At 55.8% G+C, this 23,040-nt stretch overlaps 8 protein-coding genes across 8 annotated transcripts; 5 read left to right on the top strand and 3 right to left on the bottom strand.

Annotated features, from left to right (window-relative positions):
* Positions 1-28: 28 nt before the first annotated feature.
* Positions 29-1,967, bottom strand: CONPUDRAFT_87876 (initiation factor 2; the record flags this gene model as incomplete). Its single annotated transcript, XM_007766730.1, has 5 exons — positions 29-180; positions 236-1,286; positions 1,342-1,747; positions 1,798-1,888; positions 1,940-1,967. 5 exons carry the CDS (start codon positions 1,965-1,967, stop codon positions 29-31), a joined length of 1,728 nt encoding a protein of 575 aa, XP_007764920.1.
* A 1,262-nt stretch (positions 1,968-3,229) lies between these two features.
* CONPUDRAFT_150238 (Scramblase-domain-containing protein) lies at positions 3,230-4,672 on the top strand (the record flags this gene model as incomplete). Its single annotated transcript, XM_007766729.1, has 11 exons — positions 3,230-3,274; positions 3,307-3,461; positions 3,521-3,579; positions 3,642-3,781; positions 3,832-3,989; positions 4,040-4,051; positions 4,127-4,242; positions 4,297-4,397; positions 4,454-4,472; positions 4,530-4,572; positions 4,627-4,672. 11 exons carry the CDS (start codon positions 3,230-3,232, stop codon positions 4,670-4,672), a joined length of 894 nt encoding a protein of 297 aa, XP_007764919.1.
* A 42-nt stretch (positions 4,673-4,714) lies between these two features.
* CONPUDRAFT_118276 (CDC45-like protein) lies at positions 4,715-7,327 on the bottom strand (the record flags this gene model as incomplete). Its single annotated transcript, XM_007766728.1, has 8 exons — positions 4,715-4,934; positions 4,985-5,347; positions 5,418-5,882; positions 5,964-6,296; positions 6,353-6,504; positions 6,557-6,721; positions 6,768-6,995; positions 7,058-7,327. The coding sequence occupies 8 exons, from the start codon at positions 7,325-7,327 to the stop codon at positions 4,787-4,789; spliced, it is 2,124 nt and encodes a 707-aa protein (XP_007764918.1). The 3' UTR covers positions 4,715-4,786.
* A 182-nt stretch (positions 7,328-7,509) lies between these two features.
* On the top strand, positions 7,510-12,141 carry CONPUDRAFT_98470 (Metalloprotease). The gene is made up of 18 exons (XM_007766727.1): positions 7,510-7,630; positions 7,684-8,150; positions 8,208-8,307; positions 8,366-8,704; positions 8,752-8,855; positions 8,908-9,655; positions 9,708-9,918; positions 9,977-10,088; positions 10,160-10,209; positions 10,270-10,324; positions 10,389-10,509; positions 10,576-10,619; positions 10,696-10,703; positions 10,787-10,909; positions 11,004-11,067; positions 11,136-11,246; positions 11,322-11,604; positions 11,663-12,141. The coding sequence occupies exons 1-17, from the start codon at positions 7,588-7,590 to the stop codon at positions 11,361-11,363; spliced, it is 2,742 nt and encodes a 913-aa protein (XP_007764917.1). The 5' UTR covers positions 7,510-7,587; the 3' UTR covers positions 11,364-11,604; positions 11,663-12,141.
* A 490-nt stretch (positions 12,142-12,631) lies between these two features.
* Positions 12,632-14,774, top strand: CONPUDRAFT_162622 (uncharacterized protein; the record flags this gene model as incomplete). The annotated part of the gene is made up of 3 exons (XM_007766726.1): positions 12,632-13,118; positions 13,189-13,401; positions 13,464-14,774. The coding sequence occupies 3 exons, from the start codon at positions 12,632-12,634 to the stop codon at positions 14,420-14,422; spliced, it is 1,659 nt and encodes a 552-aa protein (XP_007764916.1). The 3' UTR covers positions 14,423-14,774.
* A 545-nt stretch (positions 14,775-15,319) lies between these two features.
* CONPUDRAFT_162621 (uncharacterized protein) lies at positions 15,320-16,393 on the top strand (the record flags this gene model as incomplete). Its single annotated transcript, XM_007766725.1, has 5 exons — positions 15,320-15,631; positions 15,694-16,015; positions 16,084-16,166; positions 16,230-16,254; positions 16,314-16,393. The coding sequence occupies exons 1-5, from the start codon at positions 15,347-15,349 to the stop codon at positions 16,391-16,393; spliced, it is 795 nt and encodes a 264-aa protein (XP_007764915.1). The 5' UTR covers positions 15,320-15,346.
* A 326-nt stretch (positions 16,394-16,719) lies between these two features.
* CONPUDRAFT_118264 (long-chain-fatty-acid-CoA ligase) lies at positions 16,720-19,705 on the top strand. The gene is made up of 12 exons (XM_007766724.1): positions 16,720-16,822; positions 16,879-16,893; positions 16,978-17,259; positions 17,310-17,393; positions 17,441-17,447; positions 17,506-17,693; positions 17,741-17,820; positions 17,878-18,015; positions 18,089-18,367; positions 18,433-18,751; positions 18,810-18,913; positions 18,976-19,705. The coding sequence occupies exons 1-12, from the start codon at positions 16,729-16,731 to the stop codon at positions 19,444-19,446; spliced, it is 2,061 nt and encodes a 686-aa protein (XP_007764914.1). The 5' UTR covers positions 16,720-16,728; the 3' UTR covers positions 19,447-19,705.
* Positions 19,706-20,138: 433 nt separating this feature from the next.
* CONPUDRAFT_47820 (MFS general substrate transporter) lies at positions 20,139-22,397 on the bottom strand (the record flags this gene model as incomplete). The annotated part of the gene is made up of 8 exons (XM_007765849.1): positions 20,139-20,388; positions 20,473-20,777; positions 20,843-21,025; positions 21,170-21,214; positions 21,266-21,422; positions 21,661-21,898; positions 21,957-22,014; positions 22,071-22,397. The coding sequence occupies 8 exons, from the start codon at positions 22,395-22,397 to the stop codon at positions 20,139-20,141; spliced, it is 1,563 nt and encodes a 520-aa protein (XP_007764039.1).
* Between the last annotated feature and the right edge of the window lie 643 nt (positions 22,398-23,040).

The raw sequence follows: 23,040 nt of genomic DNA, 5'->3' as shown, positions 1-23,040 counted from the left end.
TATGAAAACAAAAAGAGGAGAACTGTCGTTATAGTACGCCAGGCACTTCGATCTCCTCGTAAGTTTCAATGGTGTCGCCCTCGCGGATGTCTCCAAAGTTTTCAAGACCGATAGCACATTCAGAGCCTTTCTTGATCTCAGTCATGTCGTTTTTGTGCTGCTTGAGTGTGTCTATCGAGCCTAAAAACGAAGAATTTGATCCCCAAGTCTGGGGGCAGAGAAGAACTGAGCTTACCAGTAAAGAGGACCTCGCCCTTTCGCAAGAGTCTGGCTTTGGTGTACTTGCTGACAACACCATTTGTAATCCTGCAGCCAGCGACCTTCCTGGTAACTTTCGACTTGATACCAATGTCGAAGACCTGGAGTACGGTGGCCTCGCTGTGGACTTTAAACTCCGTCGTCGTAGGGAGGAGACCAACAACGCGGTTCGTGACCTCTTCCATGGCCCGGTAGATGATATTCGTGGAATACAAAGCTACTTGTGCGGAGGCCGCTGCATTCTCGACCGGTCGAGGCGTCTTGACGGAGAAAGCGACGATCATACCCCCAGTCGCTTTGGCCATTTGGACGTCCGAATCCGAAACCTCGCCGACACCGGTCGACACGACCTTGACCGAAACCTTGTCGTTCCCAATCTCCTCCAACACACCCTGCAGGGCCTCCACACTCCCGCTCACGTCGCCCTTGATGACCAAATTCAGCTGTTTCTTTTCGCCTTCCTCCTTCTGTACCGGCGCCTCCTCACTGCCGTCCTCATCCTTCTTCATGCGCTCCTGCATACGCGCACCGTTGATCGCCTCGAGATCAACAAGACTCGCCTCGATCTCCGCCTTGCGCACGCGGTTCGCAATCGCCTTCTTCACCTCGCCCTCGGCGCCCTGAAGCACCTCGTCGCCCGCGCTCGGCAGCTCCTTCCAGCCAGACACGGTGACCGCCATGCCCGGGTACGCCCCCTTGAGCTGCGCGCCGGTGCTGTCGCTCATCGCGCGCACCTTGGCCCAGGACGTGCCCGCGATGAGGTGCGAGCCGGTCGTGAGCGCGCCGCGCGTGACGAGCACGGTCGCGACGGGGCCGAGCCCCTTCTGCACCTTGGACTCGAGGACGTAGCCCTGGACGTCGCCGTCGCGCTCCGCGCGTATGTCTTGCATTTCGGCGATCGCGGAGAGTGTCTCGACGAGCTGGTCGAGGCCTTTGCCTGTGAGGCCGGAAACTTCGACGGAGGGGATGTCACCGCCCATGGCCTCAGTTTGAAGGCCCTCGACAAGAAGGGCAGTGTGAACGCTTTCCTGCATTATATTGTCAGGAGTGCCGTTGATTATATTATGATGTTTGTGAACTCACGGGGTCGGCATCAGGCTTATCAATCTTGTTGATAGCCACGACAACTTGAGTCTTGCCCTCGTCCTGCTTGATCAAGTTGATAACCTCCTTCGTCTGAGGCATGATGCCGTCGTCTGCAGCAACTACCAGGACAATGATGTCCGTTACACTCGCACCGCGCGCACGCATAGCCGAGAAGGCGGCGTGTCCTGGGGTATCGAGGAAGGTGATGGTGCGCTCGTCCTTGGATCCCGCTACGGGTACGGAAAAGGCACCGATGTGTTGTGTGATTCCACCTGCTTCGCCTTTGGCGACAGAGGCAGAGCGAAGCGTGTCAAGGAGAGTTGTCTTGCCGTGGTCGACATGGCCCATGATAGTGACGATGGGTGGCCGAGCAGGAAGAGTCTCAGGGGACAGGTGAGCAGGCCTATGCTGTGATGAGTTTTGTGCACCTAGAAATTATAGAGGACAACGTACTTTGGATACAAGTCAAAAGCAGCCTCGTCGTTAATTACTGGATTCCGGTGAAACTCCTCGGCCAAGAGAGCAGCGTATTCCGATGTCAAGACTAGGGAAATGTTAAACCATGAGGAGGCGCAGAAAACTGAGAAGGACTCACCATGGGAAGGCGATGATTCGTTCTCCATTCCCACCTCTTTCATCTTACGCTGGAGGACAGCTAGTCACGTCAGTTGAGTGCCATAACACGTAAACCACGTCCACTCACGTAGTCGCAAGCTCAGTAATTGGGCTAACTGAGCTACTGAAGCAGTCGAAGGGATAAAAACGTCCAGTTTTGGCTTCTTCAGTGGTTTCGGCTTCCTCGTTCTGGCAACGGCAGCCCTTGCCTTCTCCTGCTCAGTCCGTCTGGGCCCGGGAATAACAACTTCGCCGCGTTTTGAGTGCGTGAGGGAATGACGGGATTTGAACTGCTGCCGAGGGTTCCGATGTTGGCCTCTCTCGGCAAAGTCGTCGAATATCGGGTGTTGGATGGGCGCGGTGGTAGGTGCTCGTTCTATTGCCTCAGCTAGATTGCGCGGAGGTGAGTCCTCTCTAGCTTCTGAGACAGAGCTTTGCTTGTCCCCATCCCTCTCTCCTCTCTCGTCCCAGTCTCGTCGCTGTAGTCGGGCAGTGGACATAGATGGAGCAGGCGACCTGTCCATGTGCGGTGCCCGTTGACGGTCCATGGGCATTGCATTGTTCCGCCATGATTGACCACTAGGTGGGAAGCCGTCCCTGTTTCGCTGGCCTGGATGAGAAGGGGCTTGCTGCTGTGACGAAGAGGGCCCCCTGGAGGGTGTCTGGGATCGACGGCCGAGCAGACCTGAGCCATTCTGACCTGATCGAGACCTGTAGTCAGGTCGTGGTGATGCTGGAGCGTAACATTAGCCCCGTTCACATACTTCAATGTCTAGACATACAGGAAGGACCTGAGCCTGATCCTGCGGATGCAGGGGGAGCATTCCGCTGCCATTTGCTCAGGTTAGGCGCCGGAGGCTTGACCGAAGTGGTGTCCCATGAAACCAACTACAAAATAGACATGAGAAACCCTTACTCTCAACCCAAAAAGATACGCACCTTCGATTTTGTTGCCGTGGCAGAGTAATTTCTGCGCGACAGACCAGTGAACCCGCGTCGCATTCTGCTGCAGAGTCGTCCTCGACCCGGACAACGCCATTATTGCCGAAAATTAGCATTCCCATATATGGATACGGCATAAAAGGGGCTTCCGATCGGCATTCGGCTGATTACTGACGCGCCCACCTGTGACGTTTCTTGCAGCCTCAAGCTTGCTCATACTCATACCGTATGCTACGCAGCACATGGAGTGCAATTCCCCTGCGCGTCGTACACGCTCAAAGATCTAGTCTATCTGCTACATGCGCCGTTGGGCTGTCTAGGAGGACCTATGCCCTCTCACGCTTTCCGGATCGCCGAACGGGATTTGGGAGGAGTGACAAGCCTAAGGCTCACAATAGACGTCAGCTCGACAATGACTCCGAGAGGCTACTCAACAACGAGGAGAAGCCGTCGATGGACGAATCTCCGATGTGGGAAACTAACCAGCGGACGCCTTCTAGCAACCCGGAGGAAGGCTTGACCAGGCTGCTCATGGCCAACAATACTTTGGTGGTTACGAGGTAAGCTGCTGTGACATCATCCGCTGGCGAAAGGAGCCACTCACGCAGATTTATAAAAGGCAGCTAGAAATGCTCAACATTTTTGCTGGCTTTGAACAGGCCAACAAATATGTGATCAGTGCGTTGCTTCAATTCTCGCAGTTGCGACTCGGGGCATATTAACATGGTGACATGATCTAGCGAACCTCGAAGGAGAGCAGCTGGGATATATTGCTGAAGAGCCCCGCGGATTCTTGTCCGTGTTCGCGAGACAAATATTCCGTACTCACAGACCATTCCGTGCCATCGTCATGGACCTCGAAGGAGCACCTATCTTGTGGGTAAGTGCAGTTCCCCGAGTTTTGTATAGGTCTCCTAACATATAACACAGATTCGCAGACCCTTCTCTTGGATCAACTCGCGTATGTTCGTCCAGAGGCTGAAAGACTTGAAGGCATATACCCCCGAAGGCGAGCCAATTCTGGATACGTTCGGTGAGGTGCAGCAGGAATGGCATCTATGGAGGAGACGTTATGACTTGTTTTTACGGTCGGTCTACCGCACTTGTGACTTGTCTTCATCTGACTTTATGTGCGCAGAGACGCACCTCGGTGAATACTCTCCTTGGCGTCGGATCCTCAGCCAGAACCAAAAGAAACCTTCAACTCGTTCTCGCAAATGGCTAGGGTCGACGAAGGCCTGTGGGCGTGGCACTTTAACATGCGTGATGCAGAAGGAAGTGTAATTGCGAGCGTGAACAGGGCGTTCAGAGGGTTTGGGCGGGAAATCTTCACGGATTCTGGTACGTGCCCGTTGCTTGTCAAATAAAGAGGGAACCATACTGAATGCCTTGCAGGTCAATACTTCATTACATTCGGTCCTCCTCCTTTGGACCCATCGGACCCCACGGCCCCGCGGCCAGACATTCGGCGACATCTCACTCTAGATGAGCGTGCAGTGCGTAGCGTTCAAATTCAAGATGAGGATACATTTCTGACATGATTTACGAATAGCTGGTTTTATCTTCAGCTGGTTCGTGATCTATAGAAATTGGTGAATTATTTGCATCGTTACTTATTTTCTGCTTAGTGAATATCGACTATGACTACTTCTCTCGTCATTCGGAAGGAGGGTAAGTCACTTCGGTTAGTGTTCATTAACTTGAGCATTGACGCTTCCTTGTTAGTCACGGTCTGGGGCTGCCCATGTGGTGGAGCTCGGGAGAGGAATAGAGCGGTGCATACGGAGTGCTTAGAGGTCCGTGTTAGCTACAATAAACTAATGTCATTAAGCCGTACATGCATCAGTGATGGGCTACAATAATACTAAAGTACAATAGACAGGTATTAGTACCCGTCCCCAACCTCACAAAGCGTCTCGAGGAAGAACTTTAGATCGTCCTGGTTGATCTCGAGCACATTCGTATCGAACGTGGTATGCTTGGTCCGCGCGTTGCAACGCTCTTTTGCGTCCATGAATGCTACGCCAAATTCGCTGTGATTTTATCAGAAACGAGCATATAATGACACGGGGACTCGACATACTTCTTGCGAACGTCGTTGAACTCCAGAGCACCCATGACACCGACAACCACGTACGTCCCCGCGCGCTCGTTGAGACACGCGACGACGAACGGCAGGCTCTTCTTGCTGCGGCTGCCCGGGCGGATGCTCGGCAGTGCCGTGCCGGGAATACGGTCCCGCAGCGCGTCGACGAGCCAGAGCGCGAGACGCGAGAGGACGCCAGGGTGCGTGAAGAGCGGCAGGTCGGGGCCCTGCGTGAGGACGACGACGCGGTGCGAGCGCATCGTGCGGATGTCTTGCTTGTCGATGATGGATGTGCCCTGCCGGATGATGGCGCGGTGGAGGGACATGGAGAGCGAGAGGGCTTCGCGCAGGGGGACGATGCTTGGGAGGGCGCGGTCAGCTTTCGCGTTTTATAATGGAGAACGTTCATGTGGAGAGGGGATGGACTTACTCGGTGAGGGCATCGTACGCCGCCCAGAAGTTCTTCACCCACCACGCGACCTCCACGGTCCCCTCCTCGCCATCCTCACGCGCGTCCGCGTTCCCGTTGGCGCCGCCGCCGGCATCCGCACCGTTCTGCCGGCGCTGCTGCCCCGAAGGTTTCTCGGTGTGCTCTGCCCGCGTCCCGCCCTCCCATACGCGCCCGCCACCGAACCACTCGCCGCCGTTGCGCATGCCCTCGACCTCGACCTCCATCCGTATTCCGCCTGCCACGTCTAGCAGCGCGCTCGCGGCCTCGACCGCGTCGGCCGCGCTTAATGGCGGTGCGCGGTATCCGAAGCATCGGGCAAAGGAGGGGTAGGAGAGCTCGACGAGGCCGTATTCGGGCGCGATGGCGTCGAGCTTGGTGCGTAGCTGCTGTTTGAGGTCGAGGTCCATGTGCGTGTAGGGCTGCTGCGTTTGTGGTATCGAGAACCTGCATCAACCAGTCGCGTGAGCATCTTTCCGCCGAGTTCTGTTTTGCCGCGAATGAAGAGGGTGGTGAGAAGGTGCGTACCCCATTTTAGCGAGCAGCCCGGTGAGCCGCTTGCGTCCGCGCTCTTTCCAGATGCCGAGCTTGCTCGCAACGTAGCTCGAGTGGTACATCGCGTCGTAGAGGTTCCAGTGGCGGAAGAGCATGAAGCGCAGCTCCTCTGTCGCGCGCACGGAGAGGTCGTCGGGGCTCAGCGCGGTGAGCGTGTCCGTGGCGCCCGCGCCACCGCCGTTCGCGGCGAGCGGTATCGGGTTGAGGCGGAAGACTTCGTCGTAGTAGATCGTGTGGTATTTGTCGTAGTCGGTGCGGGATATTCGGGCGGTGGAGTATTGGTATGTGAGGCCGAGGATAGCGAGCCTGTAATAGGTGTAGGGTGAGACAAGATGGTATGTGTGTGCGCTGGTGGAGCATACCATAGGAGATCGACGTCCACGCGTTCTAGAACGGTGGCGAGGATGTAGACTGTCGAAGCTGCGCTCTGACCGTAGGATGCACCCGACCGGTAGTATTTGGCTAGCTTTTCTGCGTGTTCGTCGTATTGATCTCGTGTCATGCGATTTGGATTCTGCAAGCCTTGGTCAGCGATATAATAGGGAGGTCATTTTAATATTGCGCACATCGGTCTTCCGCCGCTTCTTCGATCTTCGGTCATCGTCATCTTGTGACTTTCGCTTGCCAGACGGACTCCGATCCATGTAGTCATCATCGTCCTCGTCCTCGTCTTCTACCTCATCCTCCTCATTGACATCATCGTCTTCGTCCGAGTCTGGTTCTGGTTCATACTGTAGAAGTGAGAATAAATGATAGGCCAAACAGCGGATTGCTCACAGTTATGGCTTCCCAAGCTCTCTTCATCTCTTCCATATTCTCCGCCTCTCCGTCATCCCATACTATGACGCGCTCCCCCGTCTCGCTCGGGTCAAAGAGGTTTGACAGATCTCGTGGTCGTGTCGAATCAATGACATGCACGGAAAGTCTCTCGCTGAACTCTCCTAGCCATTGGTCAGACGTCAGGGTCAGGATAGAACCCATGTTGAGCAATATAAGTGTGTGAAGCTAGGGGACGCTTGCAAAGGTGAGCGAACGGTGTGAACCAGCGGGCCATTTGGGGTAAGCACCTCGTCGTATGAGAGTAGTTCCGTGCGCATGTCTTCCAGTTCTGCGTGCCCTGATACGGGTATTATCCGGTGCATGACGTCGTCTTGCTTGAGCAGTTCTGCGAGCATACGGGCCGCACATAGCGCGTCTACGTCTGGTGCAACGAGCAATATAACGGACGAGGCGGATGTGAGTGGGGAGCGCCGGTGGGAGGCGAGAATCTTTGCGTATGCCTCGGCATAAGACGGTCTTGACGCGGAGGCGAGCTGAGGCGGGGGAAGGTAGACCATTGGGCGGAGGAGGAAGACGTAACTTTAGTGAACGCGGCGTGACGAGTAAACGCGTTGGGAACGCGTGACACAGCGCGTCTGTAGCACGTGCACAGTGACAATGTTACATTGCACGTCACGTCGAGCTCTGAGTGTCTTCGCTTCCTTTCCTGGGAGTTGTCTGGAGCTCTGATCCGTAACCCCGTGTAGGCCGTCCTCTTTGCACGCCCCTCTTCCTACATAAACCCACAGAGGGCAGCACAAACTCTATCCCTGCCAACATGGCAGAACGAGACAACTATCCCCGTCCTTCGACGGACCAAGGTCAGTCAAACCCACAACCTTGCAACCCCCCATACTCATGTCGGACCGGTCAGAGCATGCACCCCTTTTACACCACACAGACGAGGACTACGGTTCCGAAGAGCCAAGCCCAACAGAACAGAGGAATCTCGCAAAGCGACTCACGGATGTAGTCCAAGAGCCCCTCACCGGTCTCACAAAGGTTCTCCTCGTCGAGGTCCTTATCTTGCTCCTCATTGCCTCGGTTTTCATCGGCCTCTTTGCGGGAGCCCAGCACAAACTTAACCTCAACAAAGGGGGCAGTGGTGGCGGTGGTGATGGCGAGCGTCTCACCATTACCCAGACCGATGTGGTCACGCGTACCCAGCCGTACACCACTACGGCGACCAAGACCTCCGTCCTGACCACCACTGACGTCAGCACTTCTACATATACCACGACGGAGACCTCCGTCAGCACGTCCACGTCCACACAAACCAAGACGACGACTGTTATACTTGGCCCTGAGCCGACGGGTCCTCCGAGTCCTGCCCCACCCTCGGTGCGTCACATTATCAGTCTAGCGCCCTCGTGCGTGTAATCCTCATGGATTTCATAGGATGTATGCGCGACTCCCGACTGCATCATTCTATCGGCTTCCATTCTGTCTGCCCTTGACACGACCCAAGACCCGTGCGAGAACTTCTTCGAGTTTGCCAGTCAGTACCGTATCATATTTGTCATCCCCGTCCCCTGGCTGATTAGGGCTGTTCGCAGACGGGAACTGGATCGAGTCCCACCCCATTCCCGGTGACAAGTCCGGCGTCAGCAGCTTCTCGCAGCTCTCCGACCAGAACCTGCTGGTCCTTCGTAAGATCCTCGAGGACGACAAGTCGCTCACGGACTCGTATGATGACCAACTTCTCCTCAAGCTGCGCACGCTTTATGGCTCGTGCATGGACGAGACGAAGCTTAATTACATCGGGCAAGAGCCTCTCCAGAACGTGGTCGATACTATCAGGAAGCTCTACAGTGGCTCCAGCACGGCGCCGGGAGTTGATGACGCAAAGGCCAACCAAGGTCTCAGCAATGCTCTGGCTTACGTCCACTCTCGGGGTGAGTACACTTCTTTCTATAGTCTGCAATGTGCTGATTCCCTGCAGGCGTTGGCGGGTTGTTTGAGTTTTCCATTGATGGTGATGTCGGTGTTGATCCGGACAAGATGACGCTTTGGTTCAACCAACCTAGCTTGGGGTTGCCCGCCAAGGTAACTTGTTCAGATAATTATTCCTCGTGGCGATTTCTCACCCTTCTTTCAGGAGTACTACAAGGAACGTGCTATTATAGAAGTGTACCAGGGCGTCATTGAGCGCCTGCTGCTCACGTTGGACGGCAGTGGTAATGTGGCCGAAGAGCAAGCGCATCCCGCTCAAACTGTCTTGCAGCTCGGCGATAACGACCACAACTGGCCCTCGCGGCCGTGGCCGCCCTGGGATGGCGACGGCAACGATGGCGACAGCCCGCAGCCCCGTCCCAAGAACCCCAGAGAGCGCGCCCGTCAACTCTCCCGAGACATTGTCCATTTCGAGGCCAAGATCGCTGAGGCGTCGCTCGACCTCGACAAGCTCCAGCAGGACCCGTTCGGGACGTACAACCCGATGGAGATCTACAGGCTCAAGAACACGCTGCAGCAGATCAACTTCCCGGACTACTTCGCGACGTTCACGCCGCGCGCGTACCCGACGCGGGTCATCGTCACCTACCCGCCGTACGCGTCGTCGCTGTCGGACATTCTGGACAGGACGCCGGACGATGTCATTGAGAATTACCTCGTCGTTCGGGCTGCGCTTGAGTATGCTCCTGACTTGGGTCAGTCGACGGAAGCGTGGCAGGCTGTGCGCACGCTGCAGGAGACGCTCGGTGGATTGAAGAAGGGCGCTGTTGGCGAGCGTTCCGATTTCTGTATGAACAAGGTCGAGGAGTCTCTTGGGTTTGGTCTGGGCTTGTTCTTCGTCAACGAGACCTTCGGCGGCAATTCCAAAGAGAAGGCGACGAATGTTATTGAAGGTCGGGGCGCTCAACTAAGTTATCTTGTCGTGTGCGCTGATTATTTGCTTAGATGTCATCGAAACCTTCAAGGAGTCCCTCAGGAAGGTCCAATGGATGGACAAGAAATCCTCCCAGGCAGCCGCTGACAAGGCGGATGCGCTCGACGTGAAAGTCGGGTATCCTGTCTATCCCGATACGCTGAACCCGCGTTCGATCCTGTCGTACTACTCGCGTGTTACGATCCACATTGATACGTTCTTCGAGAACATGCTCAGCGCCTCGTTAGTATCAAAGCACATAAATCATTTGTTTCACTCACTGACTTTGTCCCGTCTTTAGGGAGAGCGAGACGTATAGGATGTGGCAGAGGCTCGGAAAGCAACGTGACCACCGGGAGTGGGAAATGTATCCCTCGACGGTGAACGCATATTACAACCCCCCTGCCAACGAGGTGTGTATTTGTTCCTTTTTTGAACTTTATCCGTGCGTGACAGTAAATAACGAAATTAACTGTGACATTAGATTGTTTTCCCGGCGGGTATCTTGCAGCCTCCCTTCTTCTCCAAGAATTGGTGAGCCCACCCGTCTTCCCAAACTGCTGGAAAGTTTTGGTGTTAAGTTCATCTGATTAGGCCCGGATACCTGTCTTTTGGCTCCTTCGGAGCGGTGGCTGCCCATGAGCTCACTGTAAGATTCGGTTTCCCGATGCTACTTCTGTCTACGCGGCTCATAGCTTTCTTTCTATTTTCAGCACGCGTTCGACTCTGCCGGTCGTCTCTACAACCAACACGGGAAGCTTGAGGAGTGGTGGACGCCTGAGACCAGCGCGGCCTATCAGGTGCACCAAGATTGTATCGTGAAACAGTACTCTGGTAAGACCTGCCTTGTGCCTATCGTGTAACACACGTGTCTGACACTGCCGCGCGTGCACTGTGCAGAGTACGTGGTGGAGGACGGCAAGGGCGGGTACGTCCACGTCAACGTAAGTGCATTATACTTTATACAGCAATACCGCTGCCGTCGACCCCTGATCGCTGATTGTTTGTCGTTTCCTGCAGGGAAACTTGTGAGTGCTCCTTCCTTCCTGCATTCCCTCCCTTTCTCGAGACGTTGTGTCCCTGACTGATCGGCGTCATGCACACGCTGTAGGACTTCGGGCGAGAACATTGGCGACTCTGGCTTGATCAACTCGTATCGCGCGTGGAAGGCCCAGTACCAAGATGCGCTCACCGCCGGAAATGAGTATCTCCTCCCTGGGCTCGACTACACTAGGTAATCTTTCATTCTGATCCCGCGAAGCCAGGGTGTTGTTGTGTTGTGCTCCGTTCGCTGATCTAGAGTTTGTCCACCGCGTCACTCCATGCAGGGAACAGCTGTTCTTCATATCCTGGGCGAGGACTTGGGCTCAGAACAATCGGGCTGCTGATAAGGTTTGTTTGGGTTTTTGTCTTGCGTGATTGGTGATGCGTTGCTCAAGGTTTGATATCTTGTGTGATAGGTCAAGCGTGTGCGCTCGGACCCTCACTCGCCCAACAAGTACAGGGCGGAAGGGACTGTCTCCAATATCCCTGAATTTGCGAAGGCGTTCAAGTGCTCTGCGAAGGCCAAGGTAGGGTTTTGCACTTGGGTGTACCGCCGATCATATGATATGGATCTCATGCGATTTTTTTTTGTGTTTTTGTAGCTCAACCCGCCGGATGAGAAGCGGTGCATGTTCTGGTCGTAGTTTCCAGTATTTTTTGCTTTCTGAATGCATTGTCAAACGAACATTCCGCACACTTATGCATAGTTCTGGTTCGCTGTACATTATCTATTTTCAATATATGGTTTCTAGCTCTGTCCCAGCGATGGCTTTTTGTGAGCAAGGGGCCTAGAGAACGCCCTTGGTACTTGGGATATCGTTGCCGCCCGTTCGTTCTATTGCTTGGCGGATGGCAAGTGCAAGTGCTTTGAAAGCTGACTCTGCGCTGGTGAAACGGTGAGCTCCAACTCGATTGGATATTCGAGGATTGGGAGGGTACTCACCGGTGGTGGTCGTTCTCCCCGCGGAGCACGTCGACGTGCAGGGTAACACCTGAGGCAATGGCGAACGAGTAGAAGATATGAGGGATCATCTCCGTAGAGAGGTCGCCGATCTTTTCGCGCTTGAGTCCTAGATCCGTTACGCAGTACGGACGAGAGCATATGTCGATTACCGCTCTCGAGAGCGCCTGCCATGATCCGACGACAGCAGAAATGGGAGATGAGCGCGAAGAGCGGATAGATAGAGATTAGGGTGCGCGGGCGTTTTATCTCATAGGGTACATGCGCACCTCGTCCAAGGGAGCAAAGCCCGTTCCGTATCTGCGTATACCTCGGATCTCGCCCAGGGCCTCTTTGAAAGCGGTTCCCAGAGCGATGGCGCTGTCTTGTGGAGACGCGGAGATCATTAGGGATAAGCACCGGGTGGCTCAGAAGATCCCGCTCTGGCGAATGGGGGACTCATCTGCGGTGTGGTGGTCGTCTATCCATAGATCGCCCTTGCACTGCATCGAGAGGGACATGCCGCCGTGCTTCGCGAGGGCGTGGTACATCTGTTAGGTTCAATAACGCGATGACATATTCGGCCATTGCGGTCATGGGTTGAATTTGAGTGCGCTCAGATTTGCCGTTTGGGACATACGTGATCGAGGAAGCCGATCCCTGTCGAGATGTCGATCTTTTGCGCGTTCCCAGATCCTGGTGTGCAGTCCAGGTTGATGGAGACGTCAATCTGCGTCTCGTTTGTCTTGCGCGAGAGGATAGCCGTGCGCGCTTCCATGATCGTCTTTGGTTTGCTGGAGGAATTACCGGATAGGAGAGAGACTTATCGCACAGTGCGGGAGTGGGAGGATTGCTTGGACATAAATTGACTTTGCGGTAATAATATTAGAAGCTGTTGGACAACAAGCGTAAACAACGCCGACGACGGCGAAGGGTGAATCCATACAAGGCAACTGCATAACCTCCGAGCGTATGGCTTTCTGTCTCGCCCGTCAGCGGACAAGTGCAGGCTCCCTCTACGCTCGTCAGTGGGCAGCACACACTCAGCGCGTCGCCGGCAGCGCACCTCTCCTCAGGCGCAACCTCTTCAGCTTTCTCAGACGCGAGCAGCCGCACAAAAAGCCCCAGCCGATCCTGAGCGAGGATGACCTCTTTCACCCGTTTTCTAAATCCCCGTTTCCGGCCTTGAAAGGGCGCGGAGAGGCGATACAGTCGCTGGCATCCTGCCCTGTCTGCCCGACCTCGCACACGCATTCGGAGGGAGAACACGCGCATGTCAAGGTGCAGCCCAAGTCAGTCGCATTCGAGTGCCCAGACTGCGGCTTTCCGACACACTGCTCGGAGGAACACTGGGAGGCGGACGAGGAGCATGCTAAATACTGTTCAAGGCTGCGGGAGGTCAATGAGGACGAGCACGACCTGAGAAGCGGGCGCGAGATGCACGAGTTCAAGCTGCCAGGTGCGTTCCGTCTCCTCCCCTTAACGCGCGCGTCGCTTCGGCGGGCTGACGGCCGAGGTGGCGTTCATAGGACCGCAGGGGTATGAGGAAGCAGTCTCGTTCTCAAACTGGGATGTCTTTTGGTACACGCGTGGTTTTCCATCCATGGACACTGAACGCGCCCGGAGGCACGCCAGCAAGCTGCTTACCTACCCTCTTACTATCGGCTCTGTCCTGCACCAGAACAGCTCGCTCACGCTCAACAACCAGCGCGTAACCTCGGAGGGCAGCCGATCTTTAGCTGGTAAATCATGACTGCTAGCATGGACGAGTCCTCAATTCCTGATTTCTAATCCTTTGATATAGCGCTTCGGTCGACTTTGCACGTACCGCCAGGCGCACCCGACACCGAGGAAGCTGGTGTGTCAAAACCTCAGATTCGGATTTTCTGCCTTGGGGCCAGGGCCGAGTCCTCTTTGCCGCCGAACGCATGGGAACAACTTACGATGTTGTTCCCGTCATGTCACTTCCACCTCTTCTTCATTGGCCCGCAGGTATCATTACCAAAACCCCCTGGTAGCACAACGCCCGGGTCTTCCTCTCAGAGTGGCTCAACATCTGGATCCTCGACTCAAGAGAGCGCGTCGGCTTCGAGTTCGTCGGAGCCAGCGTCCTCGACTGCCGAGACCACTTCAGAGGTCACGGACACCAAGACAGAAGAGGCTACGAAGCAGGCATATGTACCCAATATTTACGAACCTCCAACGCCGGCGCCAATCGCGCGTCTGAAACGCACGCGCTCATCCCTGGAGCTATATGGTGTCCCCTCCTACACTGTCCCTTTCACGCCCCAGCTCACCATCACGGGCATGCAAGCCAACTACGCCGACGTGCACGCCCAGTTCGAGGGCACCTTCGACCCGTACTGCGACGTCTTCTTCCTCTTCTCGCCCGGCTTCGGCTTCCCCTCGCCCGAGTCCAAATCCGAGCTCGACAGCCAGCCTCTGCTGCAGATCGCGTCGCCGACCGAATGGGGCCCCGTCATCCCCGCGCTGCTGCAGACGCGCTGCCCGATCTTCATGACCGGGTTCTCGCCCGCGGACCTGGAGCGCGACGTGCGGTCGATCGAGACGGCGCCGGAGGTCGCGGGCGAGTTCGACTGGCTGGTCACGCCGGGGCAGAACCCGTTCGGGAGCGAGAAGTGGGAGGCGGCGGACTTTGACCCGCGCGTGATGATCCGGACGAACTGGGGCGTGTGGGGCATCCGCGGCAAGGGCAGGGAAGTGCGCGACTCGAGGATGTTCAGCGGGCTTGGTCTGTTTTGATTTGTTCTTTCCCGCTGCCTTTTTAAAGTGGTCGGTGAGAATGTTGATGTGACGATGTTAACTGCATAATAGGGGTTTTTATAGAGATTTAATACATACAGCCCGCTCACTCAGAAATTCAGAGGTACTCTGGCGAGTCCGACTCGGAGGTTTATGAGCTCAAGCGCATCTGCTCACATGGTGACCGTTCTCATGGATTCTGTTGCGTCGATGAGTTGCCTTTGTCATATTCCTTGGCCGGAAAAACTGCTCTAAGCCGGTCGTTCAACATTTAACGCCAGCAACGCCTCTCGGACCGGGCTGCGAACCTGCCACTATGAAATGCAATACAAACGTCCTGTTCTGGTCTGGCATTCGCCTCTGTGTGTTAACTTTGGCATTGCAGCATGCGCTCGCGGCCAAGGCATTCTCATGCCTCGATGTTGGTTTGACATGGAAGCGCGTCCGCGTGAACGGCTCTCGTCCACAGGATGGTCGCTCGCATTCACGAAACAGAGGATGGTTTGTTCTTTTGGCAAACGTACCTGGACCCTGACCTGAACATCTTCAGACTCTCGTGGGTCATGGGAAAGGTTATGACGACAGGTGACAACCGCCCACGAGCCCTCCAGCAACTGTCGCGGCACCATCTCCGCTCGTGCTGGCGTCTGCCACCGGGTGCCTTTGAAAACTTGAACGCTCAGGGGCAAGTGTCTTTTTCGGGCAGTTGTTACTTCGTCATCATCATCAAGACTTTGAATGTTTGTCCCAAGGTTACCTCGCTGCCTTGCTGGCATGTGCTCGTGAGCTTGTCTTCTCAATGGCGACTAAATATGCATGGGTGCTTTTCAAGGACGACGTCTCTGCGTTAAATAGCGTTGCGATGCTCGAGCAAGAGACCATCAAGCCCACCGTCTCGTCCGCTGGTTTTCCTCCGTCTGAGTTATGTTCGGCCGTCTCGTAGCTTTCGCGACCTTCTCGCTCGCCCTCGCGCAGGGCGCGCTCGCGTCCAACTCCAAGCGCGGCCTCACCTGGTCCCAGGGCAGCAACAACACCGGGGACATCTCCGTAGCTGAGAACACCCAGGTCTCGTGGACGTACGACTGGGGCCAGACGGTGCCCGACTACCTCAAGAACTCGGGCCTCACCTACATCCCTATGCAGTGGGGCTCTAGCGGCATCGAGGGTTTCCAGGCTGCCGTTCAGGCCCAGGGCGCGAAGACCGTTCTCGTACGTCTGCTCTGTTTATTTGTTTATTTTGGTGAACTGAGCCATAATACCACACCGTGCAGGGCTTCAACGAACCCGACTTCTCCTCCCAATCCAACCTGGCGCCCGCTCAAGCCGCGTCGCTGTGGGAACAGTACATCCAGCCGCTCAAGGCGGACGGTGTCGCACTCGGCGGGCCCGCCGTGACCGCGGCGCCATCGGGCATCCCCTGGCTGCAGCAGTTCCTCGGGAACTGCACGAGCTGCACGTTCGACTTTATACCGCTGCACTGGTACGGCGACGGCGTCGGCAACTTTTACAACTACATCTGGGAGTTCCACGGCGAGTTCCCCAGTTATCCGATCTGGGTGACCGAGTTTGCGTCGACTTCGACGAATGTGACCGGTGCGTACTTGGGTTGTGAAGCAGAATGCTAGACCGGGACTCGCTCATGTTTTCGTTGTCGTCCACAGAGGTTAACAGCTTCTGCAACGCGTCGATCGCCTACATGGACAGCTTGGACTGGATTCAGGGCTACTCCTGGTTCGCGTTCTTCGTAAGTACCCAGAGAAAGATATATGTGCGAGCTTAGTGAACTGATTCTGGACCCGTATCACAGCGCGACGACGGGACCTCCTACTACAGTGAGTATTTCCCGTTAGATCTCCGTCTCATGTAGCGAGTTGCTGACCCGCGTTGTTAGACCTCCTCGACGCGAGCGGGAAGCCCAACGCGCTCGGCACGACCTATCTGACCAGCACGATCGTCGACCCTCCCAGCTAAATTGTGCAGGCTGAACATATCTCAGGATTTAGATAAAGATATTTTGTATCCAATGCTAAAGGGTTATTTGTTGTAAAGAACGATCTTGCAATTGCGATGGTGTAATAAAGAGGCTTCGTCATTGTGTGGACGTAAATTCGAGCGAGTAATGGGGCCGAGTGTTACCGTCGGGTATGTCAATTTCACGTGTGCTCGGGAAAGAGAGCACCGGTTCGGAGATTATGACCGGGGAAACAACGAGGAGAGAAGAGAGATCTTAAGTCAACTTGGACGTGTCGCTGTCCCTCACTGCTTTCTTGATTTTCAGCTTCGACTCTTTCACTCTTCAACACGCCATGGCTCCCGTCACGTCCATCCCGTACCCCAGCACTCTCGACTACAAGAACCAGGGCGTTCCTGTCCCCGGCACTGAGCGACCCGGACAGACTCGTGCGTCCACATAAGACTCTACATACGAACGAGTAACTGAACTTTCCTTGGAACAGCTCACTACCGCAACGGTGTGTACACACAGCTCTTACTCGAACACACGCCCGCGTGAACGAGAACGCGGGTAAGCATCCCCATTAACATCCCACGTCCAGGTGTCTGGGGCTACATCAGCGTCGACACGCCCGGCGCGCTCAAGACTCTCTATGAGATCTTTGAGAACGGCTACGCGCACAACCCCAACGCCCGCCTCCTCGGCCACCGCCCCAAGCTCTCCGACAGCCCGCTCAAGTTCGGTCCGTACGTCTGGCAGACCTACAAGGAGGTCGACGTCCGGAGGCGCCGGCTGGGCAGTGCGCTGCACCATCTCTTCCAAAAGGGCGACCTCAAAGCTCACGACCTGCCGACTGTTGGAATCTGGGCGCAGAACAGGCCGGGTAGGTCGTTTACCACTTTGAAGTCGGCTGGAAAGCTGAGCATGTGATAGAATGGCAAATCGTCGAGCTCGCGCTTCACGCGTACGACAAGGTCGGCGTTAGTCTGTATGATACGCTAGGAAAGGATTCAGTCGGTGAGTTTTTCGGTTTTGGCGGATACTTTTGATGCTGAACTATGCAGAATATATGTAAGAACCATCTCCAGTTCGCGCTGTTCGTGCAATTTCACGCCTAAACCTTACACAGCATTAATCACGCTCAACTGAGCATTGTCTTCACCACCCCCGACCATATACCCGCCCTGCTAAAGTCTGCCCCGAAATGCCCCACCATGAAGGCTATCGTGTCGCTCGACGCCTTGAACCCACAAGCTCGGACCGCATTCAATGCGTGGGGTGAGAGTTTTGGCATCAAGATCTACGAGCTGAGCGAGCGTATGTGACCATTGTCGTGAAAAGGCCCTCTGCTGAGAATCCTGCAGTGGAGGCACTTGGCCAGGCCAACCTCATTGATCCCATCATCCCAACGCCCGAAACCATTGCATCTATCTGCTACACCTCCGTAAGTTTCCTCTACTCAAAATCCAACGGCTGTCTTCTCAACGCTCTGCACTGACAGGGCACAACGAGCAACCCCAAAGGCGTGGTCTTGACGCACGGTAACCTTGCCCTTTCTGCCTACTCCAACCTGTTCGGCCTCGAGTATCCTCCCAGCTCATGCCTTTTCTCTTACCTCCCCCTCGCCCACATCTACGAGGTACGAATCCCCTTCCCACTACCCACTAAATACACATTAAAACAGACCTGGCGGAATGCTGATTCATGTACAGCGCGTCATGGAGCTCGCAACCATCGCCACCGGCGGCTGCGTCGGCTACTTCACAGGCGACCCGCTCCGGCTGCTCGAGGACGTGCAGGAACTCAAGCCGCAGTTCTTCCCGTCCGTGCCGCGCGTGCTGAACCGCATCTACCAGTCCGCGATGGCGGCCGGGCAGCTGCCCGGCATCAAGGGCGCGCTGTTCAGGGCGGCCGTCAAGGCCAAGATGGACAACTTCAAGGCGACGGGCGCGACGACGCACACGTTCTGGGATGCGGTGGTGTTCCGCAAGGTCTGTTTACAAACGCGTGAAAAAAAACAGTATTGCCCTCTTGCTAACACGACCGAACTCAACAGGTCCGCGCCGTCCTCGGCGGCAACCTGATGCTCGTCAGCACGGGCTCGGCGCCGATCAGCGCCGAGGTGATGGACTTCCTCAAGATCGCGCTCGGGTGCGAGGTCGTCGAGGGGTACGGCATGACCGAGAACTGCGGGACGTGCACGCACACGGTCAAGGACGACCGCAGCGCGAGCGGCTCGATCGGCCCGCCGCAGCCCGTGAACGAGCTCAAGCTCGTCGACGTGCCGTCGATGAACTATACGTCCAAGGACAAGCCGAACGCGCGCGGCGAGCTGTGCGTGCGCGGGGCGAACTGCTTTAGTGTGTATTATAAGGGTGGGTGTTTTCTCTGGGGTGGTGTGTGAGTGATAGGAATTCATGTTTTTATTTACAGACGAGAAGAACACGTCGGAGACGGTTCACGACGGCTGGATACACACCGGCGACGTCGCCGAGGTCGACGCGCACGGTCGCTTCCGCATCGTCGACCGCGTCAAGGTGCGCTCTCCGCCTCCCTTTACCTTTTCTTGATTCCCGATTAACGTCTCATGCCCGTACAGAACATCATGAAGCTCGCCCAAGGCGAATACGTCGCGCTGGAAAAAGTCGAAAACCTATACAGCGCCTGCCCACTCGTATCCCAGATCTACGTACACGGCGACTCGCTCCAATCCTACCTCACCGCCGTCGTCGTCCCCGAACCCAGCACATTCGCCCCGCTCGTCGCCTCCACCACCGGCGACCCCTCCATCACACCCGAGAACACCGCCGCGCTGACCAAGGCGCTGCGCGACCCGCGCGTGGTCGCCGAGACGCTGCGCGTGCTCACGCGCGAGGCGAAGAAGAACAAGCTGACGGGGTTCGAGACCGTCAAGCGGCTGCACCTCTCGCTCAGCCCGTTCTCGGTCGAGGACAACACGCTCACGCCGACGTTCAAGCTGCGCCGCAAGGACGCGTACGCAAAGTTCAAGACGGAGCTCGATGCGCTGTACGCGCTCGGCGAGCCTGCGTCGTCGGGCAGCAAGCTCTAAGCTAACCAGGCGAGAAGGGGGTGATATAAAACGGAAACGAGGACGAGGACGAGAACGAGGGGGACGGGATGCATAGATTATCACGGTTTCCTTTGTTTCATTGGGAAAGCTGTATTTCATTGACTTGATTGATAGCTCATATCGCGAACGAGCTACAGAAAACATCTTTATACAACAACGACGACGATGCCTATGTACATTTAATACATCTCTCTATCTATTTAAATCAACAAGGAGATCTCGGATAAAGACGTAGCAAGCAAGCAAGCAATTCGCATAAGACGTAACGCAGACGAGACGCGACACAAGAGAGGAATAGGAATTTATGTAAAAAGCGAGATGGAGAAAACCAGAAAAATGGTATGCTGATGAGACAGAGGGAGAAAAGGATATGATGCGCAACGTGATGGTATTCGTGAGTTTGTAAACAGTGTCCTGAGCAAAGGAAAGAAAAGGAAAGTTAATAAAGATAGGCAGCTTATGTACGTGCTTCGTCGAGGTAGTGAGGGGCGCAAAATGGCGCCAGGAAGCTTTTTCAGTCTATGAGGGCGAGGAAAATTATGTCACAGATTCGAGTCCCGGAGCGACCATGTGGCCAGAAAAGAAAACGGTGTAGATTTTTAGAAAGGATCCAGCGGGCCTGCGGGGAGGGATGATTGCAGGATCAACAGCGCCCTTAGACCCTGAGGACTTTAGGTCGCGCGCTTGGTGTTCATAGCGATCCTGCGCGACACGCGGGCGCCGCCGAGAGACACGACGACCATGACGACGACCCAGAGGTAGCCGCCGAGCAAATTGTTGTCGACCGAGAGCGCAAAGAGCGACGAGACGAGGAAGGGCGCGAACGAGCGCGCAAAGCACATCGCGAACTGCACGATGCCGTTGCACTGCCCGAGCGAGGCCGCGTTTGGAGAGTTGTCCTTGATGAGGATCATCGAGAGCCTGCGTAAATAAAAACAAAAGTTAGCGTTTCGGCGTCATCACAGTATCCAGCCGGGTTGTGCAGGGGAGGATGGTTTCACTCACCCAAACGCGACACAGCCGACCTTGGCCAGGCCCAATACGACCGCGACGCCCACCCAGAGCAGCGCGCGGGTTTCCGACGTGACAACGTCCCCGCCTGCCTCCACGAAACCGGCGCCGGTTTCCATGCCCGCGCGCGCGATGAGGTTGAGCGTGGGGAGGAGCATAAACGCAATGGGCCACATGTTCATGCAGAACGAGTACATGCGCGCACAGTCAAACGTGCGCAGCAAGTACGGCATCAGGAGGACCTGGATGAGCGCAGCGATCGTGCCCGAGGTGGCGAGGCAGTAGCCGATCTCAGCAGCCTACCAGGGGTCAACAGGATCAGCACAAAGTTCATGGGGTGAATATGGCTGGTCAGTAAACTCACCGTGAACGCCAGCCCACCCGTCTCGATATCCGAGTAAGAGAAAAGGACAAAGACAACATCAAACGACGCTGCCAAGTAACTCAGCGCAAAGCCCGAGCTGGACAGCGTCCAGATGGCGGGCACGTGTAAGAGCTTGGCCGCCCCGAGCGCCTTTACGTTCTCGGGGTCAGCAGGGGCGGGGAGCTCTTCTGCGGGGATGACGTTGGTGAGAGGCGTAGGCGGGCGCGAGATCTCCGAGTCAGACGAGTACTCGCTCGGCGTCGTGCTGCCTGAGCTCATCGTGCTGTCCGTAGCACCGTAGGCGCGGCGGCGCTCGGCGCGCTTGACCAAGTCCTTTTCCGTCTTCTTAGGCTTGCGTTTGCTTGGAAGTGTCTGAAGTAAACTATCAGTATGATTATCAAGGGTGAAGTGGAATAGACAGACCTCCTCGAGGAAAACATAGCCCAAGAAGGCACCGGCGACAGCGATAACGGAGGAGATGAGGCATGGCAGGAAGTAAGGGTGTGTCTTCCAGAGATCGCCGCCGAACAGCGCGGGGAACTTGTCCGCAGGGTGGGAGAATGTGCCACCAATCAAGGGGCTGCACGGAGATTACAGAATTAGATAACAGCGCGCATCAAGGTACAACGTTCAAGATAGGCAGCAGCGTCGATCCGTGGTATCACAGGCCAGCGGCAAAAGTGCATGCCAAGATTAGATAGAAGCCGTGTCACATACAAGAATGGAAGCAAGACGTCAGCTCATCAGAACTAGACATACAAAGGCTATCGAAGAACAGCGGGGGTTCAGAACAAGGAAAGAAACGGAAACACACTAACCCAATAATCGAGCCAACGGGCCACATGAGGCCGTAGATAGGGAACGCCGTCGCCTGGTTCGTCGAGTCCGTGAGCTCGCCGAGAACAGAGTGCACGACGGCGATGTTGCCAGAGAACAGCCCCCCGAGGCACCGTGAGACGAGGACCGTCACGATCGACGTGGAGAGACCGAAGACGAGCGTCGTGCACACGATGCCCAGGATGCCTACAATGATCACTGGCTTGCGGCCCACGACGTCTGCAAAGATGACTAGTGAGTTTGCGGCCTACAGCATGGAGAATGATCGAGAACATACCAGAGATGCGGGCCCACTGGTAGATGGAGCACAGCTGTGAGATGGCAAAGGCGCTCTCCTGCAAAAGACACCGTCAGCACCTAACCCCCTCAGACAACAAATAACAGTACATACGACAAGACCAGAGTAGAACCCAATCCTCGACGGGTCGTCAGTAACATGCAGATCGCTCATAAACTCATTCACATAAGGGAACAGCTGGGTGAACACGATCGGATCCGCCAGGCGGACAATGCAGAGGGCGAGCAGCTGGCCGACGGGGATGGGAGTCACCCTGGGCTTTGCCTTGTGCGCCTCAAGGCAGCCGTGGACGGCGACTGGAGCATCGCCGTTCTCATTCTCATTCACAGTCACCACGCCGCCGTCGCTTCCTGCGAGAAGCGGGCGGGATTCGTCAAGAGTAGAAGCAGACTCGGGACGAGCGACGGGAGCGAGGGCCATATACCGCAGCGGGCAGAGGGAGATGATGGGCTCAGAGAGATGGTGAACGGCAAGGAAGGGAGGGGAGCGGGATTATATAGGTAATAATCATAGGGTTTTGAAATTGGACCAGGACCGCGCGCCGAACGGCCGAAGGGGATTCTCGAATCACATCGAAAAAGCATCAGACAACGGAGACAAACATACGACGCTGGCTGCGGCCGGGTCTGCTGGCTTGGTGCTGATTCGGGGGCACGGGGCGGTCGGTCCAAGTAAACGTACTGAATCGCAGCCGCGGCAGCCTGTTAATTGATGTACGGTGCTGGTCCAGGCTGTCTTGTGAGGTCATTTGAGCTATCGTGCAGTAAATTCTGATTTTTATCTGCATGCGATAAGTAGGCGATACGGCGTGCCGCCCTCGCTGCAGGGTGTCAGGAAGGTGGACGGTGTGTCCCACCAGTGACGGTTCATTTCAGAAGCGAGGGTGCCTTCTTACGGTCTCACGAGTTTTTAGTTCGCCCAGCGGTGGAGACTTCCTATAAGAGTGATGTCTCGAGAGCTGGCACGAGCGGTGTAGACATACTATTCTCAGTGCTGCGACAATCCGTTCATTCAAATGTATATCCTGGAATGTGCTAGACCTCTGAGAGAGGGTGAATGGAAG

This window comes from Coniophora puteana (assembly GCF_000271625.1).
Source record: "Coniophora puteana RWD-64-598 SS2 unplaced genomic scaffold CONPUscaffold_2, whole genome shotgun sequence".
NCBI classification, from domain to species: Eukaryota; Fungi; Basidiomycota; class Agaricomycetes; order Boletales; family Coniophoraceae; genus Coniophora; species Coniophora puteana.
The sequence above is the reverse complement of the archived record's forward strand: the minus strand, read 5'-3'. Positions and strand labels throughout refer to the sequence as shown.